General features: G+C 38.6%; 1 protein-coding gene across 1 annotated transcript; it reads left to right on the top strand.

Annotated features, from left to right (window-relative positions):
- Positions 1–6,707: 6,707 nt before the first annotated feature.
- Positions 6,708–7,476, top strand: LOC143850229 (uncharacterized). The gene is made up of 2 exons (XM_077359496.1): positions 6,708–7,211; positions 7,306–7,476. Exons 1-2 carry the CDS (start codon positions 6,708–6,710, stop codon positions 7,474–7,476), a joined length of 675 nt encoding a protein of 224 aa, XP_077215611.1.
- The last annotated feature ends 899 nt before the right edge of the window (positions 7,477–8,375 follow it).

Below are 8,375 nucleotides of genomic sequence, written 5' to 3' on the forward strand. Positions count from 1 at the left end.
GTTGGGCCCACTTCATAGGATGAAACAAACCGTTCATTTGTTGGGCCACAACTTAAATAGTTTGTACCCATGAATAATATCCAATAGGGATTATCCTAATAGCCCAAAGTTTATATAATGTTCAGTCCTCTACAGATCAGAGGATGAGGATCATCCTATGAGGATCGACAACGTAAACAGGTTGTGCCCCACAATCACTTTTCATTGGATGATCCCAACCCTTCAATCTATAGAGGTTTCCATAATATGCATTCCTCGATAGATCGGAAGGCTAGGATCATCCTATGAAAACGATTGTCAGGGCACACCTATTTATGTTGTGCCCCATTAAATGGACGGTTTGGATCATCCTATGTGTGGGCCCTACATTATTGGACTACACGGGCTTTCCACCATATAAAAACTCACACTCGTTTTACCCTATCAGCATCCCAAACAACCCTCTTTACACCAGCAGCTCCAGCCTTCCTACAAGCAAAAAACCCCTCACGCCCCCAATGTCACGGGACCAAGGTTTCTCTCTGTCTCTCTCTGTTCGTTTTACCTCTCTCTTATTTTTTTACTGTTTCTCTCTAAAAGATTCAGTAGCCAACCCCAACTAGTTTGGGACAGAGGCTTAGTTGAGTTGAGTTATATTACAGAAAAATTGCATGCTGGAACTCAGCTACCAAAATGAATTTGGAAAAAACAACCCATGACATGCATTTATTTCTTTTCTTTGTTGTTTCTGATGAACAAGTATATGTTACTTGTATGGCAACGTTTCTGGGGTAGTTTCTTATATTACCTTTGCAACCAAAAAGTTATTCATATACCTTCCCACTACCCACAAATACGCAAGAAATCAAGTAGAATGCAAGAAGAACCATCTTATACACTGATTGATTTGTAAAAGAATAAAACATTTCTAATTCTTTAGCACAAATTGCTGGTGGGATTTTCTTAGGTTTAAATTTTGCGAATTTTTCCCTTGTTTCTTGCTGATAGATATACGTGGGGATGTTGTCTTCTTTAGCTGTTGAAAGTGTAATGATGATAGAAATGACTTAAATACTCCTTTACACACCCTAAAAAATCATAATCTCGGCACAAATTCGAAAAACATAGGCCTTTGCCCCACGTCGTAGCGGAAAAAAAAGTTTCAAACGAAACGCCGAACAAAACAGACGAAACACTGAAATGTTACGTTCCGGTCGCCAAAACGAAACGGAATGGATAACTAAGATTGATTTTCATAAGAAGCGTATTCTTTTTTGTTTGAGAGAACGTGATATAGAAACAACTCTTAATTGAGTGCAATGCATATGATATAGACAACATATACAAGAGTGTTTTAAGATATAGAGCATAAAACCATTAACAGTTGGCACAAAAAAAAAATAGAAGTACTAAAACTGTAACAATCAATATTGAATAAACACATGTCTTGTTCTGTTTAAGTACAACTAGTAACACCGGCTACAGCACACCACTCAACTCATTGGAAGCTAATGAATGTAGCTAGGATTTACGTTTTTCCAGATTCGTGGATAATTTATATAACCCCTATAGTGCACCTATTATACAGTTCAAAATTAGTCTTGAGTGAAGTTCGTTTGCGGCTCCATAATCGCGCTCCTACTTACTACGTCGAGCCCTTATTATATATTGGGTTATTCATTCCCAACGCCAAGTCAACCGATTCAATCAATTCAACTTCGTCCCACCAATTGAAAAGGGATGAATAAAGGTAAATCTTACTAATGTTCATTAGCTTCCAATGACTTGAGTGGTGTATTGTAGCAGGTGTTACATGCCGGACTTAAGAGAACAGGACATGTGTTTACGTTTATTCAGTACTGATCATTACAATTTTCATACTTAGATTTTTTTTGTGTGCAAACTGTTAATGAGTTTATGCTTTATGTATCTGAAAACATTATTGTATACACTGTCTTTATCATATTTATTGAACTGATTTAGTAGTTTCTATATCACGTTCTCTGAAACAGCAAAGAATACATTTCTGATGAAAATCAATTGATTGAGCTGGCACTTAATTTCAGGCATTAGTCCACTACATTGGCATGTAATGGAAGAATAGAGTTCAAATATTGGCCAAAGTTCATTTAAGTTCGGCCTAGGTATATTGTCAGAGTTTTTATATGATGCCCGACCGTGAAAATTACAAGGGCAGGGTGTCAAAACCCTGGGAAACCTGCCCCTTGATTTTTGATCTGGTCAAACCACCTTTTTTGACTTCCCACTTAGATCAAAAATCAAAAGGGCATGGTTTTGTCCATTTTAATTTGCATGTCACAGAGCTGATTTGTCCATTTTTAAAACGATTGTAGAAGTAACTAATAGTTTTTTTAATACATGAGAAGGAAAAGTTATAAAGACTTGGGATGTTGGTATTGAAGGTAGTTATCTCTTAGCTATAAAATCTTCATTTGAGTACAAGGCCAATTTCATTTTCCCCAAAAGTTTTTAGGGTATGCTTTTTAGAGATTTGCTAGGGACCATCGCATAAGGCATTTTGCGGACCGGTTGTTGCATGATAGAGCAGCCACATAGGTTTACATTTTGTCTTATTCATTTAATTCATCTTGAGACAAGATGAATGATAGAGAGCTTGGAGACAAGATTCGAACACCTGCGTCTAGCTTTGTGATTTGAACTGCATCAACGACTGGTCTGTGAAATGCCTTCTGCGATGGTCCCTAGCAAATCCCCACCTTTTAATTTCATGTATGTATGTATATCCCCAGACATGAGTTGGTGACAAAAGAAGGCTCATTAACGCACCATCGATGGGTATGTAATCTCTAAATTAAGATCTTGATCTTGTCTTTTACCCCTACTCTCTAATTTTTTTTACGTAGTCTACTACTGCTATTTCCTTCCGATCTTTACATGTAATTCAATTTTTTCATGATGCAGGTATGGGTCCAAAGAAGTAACAAAGATACCGGAACACAACGCGGCTTGTATTTTTGTACGTGATGTTGTTAAAATATAAAAGATTCAATCGATAAGGCCGTATCTAACGGCTTAAGCTTTTGGAGTAATTTGTTGTTTCACATGGTATCAAAGCAAAGGTCCTGACTTCAAACCTTCAAACCTCCCTGATATTAAAAAGGGTTTCGCTAGTTAAGTTTTCACACTTATTGCAATGAATGAGTCTTAAATGGTTGATAAAAATCCCAAAACATTCTCAAAACGTGTGTAAAAACACATTCGCTAAGGGCACTCATTAGCAAAACCCAAAAATATTAATAATTCACATGCAATGGCTATCTAAAAAAAGAGGGGCCACATGTGCCACACGTAGGCCAACCCTAAAAGAGGGGCCACACATGATGGGGATTGTTTAAGTATAAAAGATAAAATAAAGCCATCTCTAACGGCTTAAGCTTTTGGAGTAGTTGGTTGTTTCATAGATGTTGAGTTGGTTGATGTTTGAGTGAATGATTAAGCAATGTTTTTATTTGCTCTGTTACTGTCTTGAGGGTTAATTTTGGAAATAGGTGTAATGACTGGTCAGAGAAAATATGTGATTTTCTGGAAATAGGTGTATTAGACGTTTTTTTACTGTATGCTTCAATTCCTTCAGTCTTTTGTCTTGATACTTACCATCTGTCGTAGAAATGAAATTCAACATTTTGGCCACACATTTTTAGTGTGTAGTAGCAAAATTATAAATCTACTGTTAACCATAGCCTTTCAGGCAACATATTGGGGCTGTTCTTCACTGGATAGAAATCCTTGGATAAGCTGTTCTAGGGATTGGCTACCTTGCTTTAATAATTTTATTTGTAATAAACCCTTGGTATTAACTACCTGTTTGTATGGTTTACCCTACTAAGTGAAGTAGTTATTGCCTCTAGTATAAGCTGTTCATGGGATTGGCTACCATACTTGGATAATTTTATCTTGATTGAATTCCTGGGAGTGGCTACCCTACTTGTATGGTAGATTCTATCCATTGAGGCTGTTCTATATGTGAACAGAGGATAGCAAGTTTTCCATGGATGAAATAACTACTATGTGTTGGTGATTTATGGGTAATATTTTGGTAATTAATTATACTCAATAAATTGTATTACCAACACGAGATTAAAAATTAGTAAATAATGTAATTGAAATTACCAATTTGCCCTCATACTGTTGACAAGAATCAAATTTTGTGCACCATCCATTTATCTGGCCCTAGTTTTTTTTTTTTTTTTTTCATATTTTCCAGAATTTTTGATTAGCTGAAGTTGGCCAATTTATTTCTTCTCTCAATAGAACACACTATTGTTTAAAATCTCACTCCTCGCGATTCTTAAGTGCATGTTTGGCAATCATGAAAAGTTATTCCATGGTATATTTGTGGGCCCATTTGTAAAAGAGGACTTATGAAAGAGGGAGGGGGAAAGATTTGAGAGCGCAGGTTTGGGGAAATCATGGAGAAAGCATGAGAAATCGTTAAAAAACAGTAAAATAATTCTCTGCCTTGGGCACCTTTGGCTACCATGAATTGTTTTTCCTGGAATATTAGCTCACACAGTGGTAAGGGAAGGTAGGAGATGGATAGACACTACATGGACTGAGGGAGGAGAGGGTAAGAAAAGCTTGAAACACCAAGACACAATATACTCCACCCAAAATATGACTGATTTTTTCTTTGTTCTTTAGCAACTTCTCACACTCTGCTCATTCGTACCCTCCCAAGTCTCTCCACACACCCGCCCTAACCCTCTCTCACCACTTGAGTAACTAATTTACATTAAAAGAAATTCATGGTAGCTAGGCATGAGCTTTATTCGGACCGAAATTTTGGGTTTTCGGTCGAGAACGAAATCGAAATTGGGTATACACGAAACGGTAGAAAATTTCGGTTGAGATTTCGATCGATTTTGTTTCCCCTTACCGCTGTTCACTTGCCTTCTTGAGAAAGGAAAGGAGAAGAAAGTAAGCCAAATTTTCCCGTGATTGGACATGATTTGACATTTTCCGCCATTCACTCGTTTTCTCGGGAAAATTGAATTACACAGGTGGAAAATATAAATAATGACGTGGAAAACCAACTTTCTTGCACTTTACCTCTAAATTTTCTCACCAAAAGGATGAGAAAATCACTTTCCTGAGAAAACCACTTTGCCTGCATACTTTCTTTTCCTTTCTCGGCCAAGTGAACAACAGAATTTTCTCACAAAAGAAATTTTGTCACAGTTTCTTTTCTTCTTCTTTTTTCCAATTTTCCACGTCAGATTCTTTTCCTTTCTTTTCTTTTCCTGCAGCTAGAAAACAATGAGCTCTGTTCACTTGTCTTCCTGGGAATTGAAAGGAAAGGAAAACAAGGCATTTTTTTCCCGAGAAAGACGGAATAGCGCTGTTCTCTTTCTTTCCTGAGAAAGCAATTTATCCGACGTGTTATTTCCGAAAAAAAGACGTGGAAATGCATTTTCCCGAGATTGAAAGGTTTTGTTTTCCCATCAAAACCACAAGAAAGTGATTTTCTCTCAGGCGCGAGACAATTTATCAAGCCCGTGTCATGAGTAAACTCACGAGACCTCCCATCTGCAATTGAAAAAAACCCTAGCTACGGTCTCATCTCAATCGTCTTCTCCGGCGAGTGATTTCGCAAATCTCCGGCGAGTGATTTCGCAAATCTCCGGCGAGCAAAGGTAAAACTCCCTACTCTCTCTCTCTCTCTCTCTCGCCGCCCATCTCTCTCATTTTTCTGTTTTTGCAGGTCTCTCGTCAGCACTCCAGCGATCTTGCTTGAGCCACGTTTTTTTGGACAGAAAAGGTATGTGTGTCTCTCTCTGCCATTTTTGTGTTTTGGTTTGATGGTTTATTTTTTCTTTAAACTCGTTTTCCCATGTATTAGGGTTTATTTTTCTCCTTCCCTCTCTCTAGATTAGGAGTTTTTTTTGGTGCTTGATTTTGAGATTAGGGTTTTGGGTTTCATTTTTTTTAGGGTTACTATTTTATGATCTGATTTGAATTTGATTTTTTTAGGGTCACTGTTGTATGATCTGAATCTGATTTTTTGTGGGTTTCTGGTATGATCTCTCTCTCTCTCTCTCTCTCTCTCTCTCTCTCTCTCTCATCTCTGCCTCGCATGCCTCCTCTCTCTCGTTTACCTCTCTCTCTGTAGGCCTGCCTCTGATTTTTTGATTATATAATATTTTTGGGGGCTTTGTTCATATGTGGCTATTTTTTTATTTTACACTTGTGTTTGTGGGTGTTGATTTATAATTGATGTTATGGTTGGGTGTTGATGTATGGCTGTTTGGGTGGTTGGATGTTACTGTATGTATGGATGTTTTGGTGGTTGGTTGTTTCGGTGGTTGGGTGTTGATGTATTGGTGTTTTGGTGGTTGAATGTTAATGTGGGTATTGATATATGGTGTTTTGGTTGGGGATGCATTTTTTTGTAGTGGATTTGAGGTACTAATGTGGGTTGGGGATGTATATTTTTGGTGGTGGATCTGAGGTGCTGATCAGGGTTGGGGATATATTTTTGGTTTCTTGGTGGATCCGAGGTGTTGATGTTGATTGTGGTTGTTTGGTGGTTGATGGTTGTTTGTGGGTGGTTGTTGGGTGGTTGTGGATGATTGTTGGTGGATGTGGGAGTTTTATTTCAATTGTTGTGACTGTGGTTATGGTGTCTTTGGCGGTTGGGTTCTTATCTTCAATGATGTGTTTTTTTAGTATTTGGTAGGATTACCATCATGCCTCGACAGCCAGCAGATAGGCACATGTTGATTCTTCGAGCTGCAGCTATAGTAATCTCTATGACGACTGCAATTACCCTTAGGGTTCGATTATACCTAGAGCAGAATATTACAAGAGCACCTTACGAAAGCGGGTACCTAACCCGTATGACCTTTGTTAGACGTATCACGAACGCAGAGGACCATTGTGTTGCTCTTCTTCGTATGGATGTTCGGTGCTTCCGCACCTTCGTGGGCCTTTTCAGAAACACTACCTTGCTGGAAGACACAATTCATTGTACTATTGAGGAACAAGTTATGATTTTCTTAAGTGTGATTGCACACAACGAAAGGAATCGTACTGTTAGGGCAACCACAAGAAGGTCTGAGGCAACTGTTTCAAAGTATTTTAATAAGGTTCTCGATGCTGTTCTCATTCTGCAATACATGTTCATAGTACGTCCATCAGGGGAGACATCACGAGCAATCCTTGATAATCCTAATTTCATGCCTTACTTTAAGGTACGTTTACGATCGCTACGTATTTCGACTGTAGGTTGTTAGTAATTGAGGCATGTTCACAGTGATGGTTGACATCTGAATATCCATATTATAGGATTGTATCGGTGCAATTGACGGGATGCACATTCCTGCAAAAGTATCTCAGGATATTCAGAAAAGATATATTTGTCGTAAGCACTTCCCATCCCAAAATGTCCTAGCCTGTTGCGACTTTGACCTAAAGTTTACGTACGTCCTTTGTGGGTGGGAGGGGTCGGCATCGTGAGTGGTGTTAGCATCTGCCATATCAAAGCAGAACGAGATTCCTATTTTGCCAGGTAATAGTTACCTTATTATTCCGTTTGTACCGATGCAGTTCCCGTAGTACATAGCTAATTTAAGTATAATCATTTCTTTGATTGTAGGAAAGTTTTACCTTGGTGATGCCGGGTATCCGTGCCTGTCCCATTTTATAACTCCAATATGAGGTATTGGTTATCATCTCAATCAGATTAGAGGGCGCCGACCTACAAAACCCGATGAGTTGTATAACCAAAGGCATTCTTCGGCGATGAATGTAATCGAGCGAACTTTTGGTGTCCTGAAGAAGCGATTCGGCATATTAAATTCAGCACCCATGTACTCATATGACAAGCAGATTGACATAGTGTTGGCCTGTTGCTGCGTCCACAACCACATTAGGAGGGAGATGCCTGACGATGCCTACATTCAGGATGTTGACGATGAGCTGGCATTGCTTCCACCTGAAAAGGAAGAGGAGGAAGGACATGTTCCTCCTCCTCCTATGGCCAGGGCCGAGGATTTAAGGGAAGGTCGTAACATTCAAACCACAATCATGGATCAGATGTGGAATGATTTCCAAGCACGTCGTCGTCGTTAGGAAACAACATAGTCACAACAATTGTGCACCTGTGTTTACATTTTTTATGTGTACTTTGTTGGAACTGTAGCTTATATTCCTTTCTTTGCGGTGTACCATTTTTATAGATACTCATTTGGTGTGCTGGGTTGAGATCTGTTTATGTAATTTCTATGTTTGCTACAGGTTTTATCGATGGAACTAGGTTTTGTGGATGGAACTATGGGTGTAATAGTTTGATGAAACTATTGGTTTTATGGACGGGTGTAATGTTTAGATATATTAGATTTATGTGAAGATTGGGA

The sequence above is a fragment of the Tasmannia lanceolata genome, unplaced genomic scaffold (assembly GCF_043159265.1).
Source record: "Tasmannia lanceolata isolate RefF3 unplaced genomic scaffold, GAP_Taslan_0.1 ptg000018l, whole genome shotgun sequence".
NCBI lineage: Eukaryota > Viridiplantae > Streptophyta > Magnoliopsida > Canellales > Winteraceae > Tasmannia > Tasmannia lanceolata.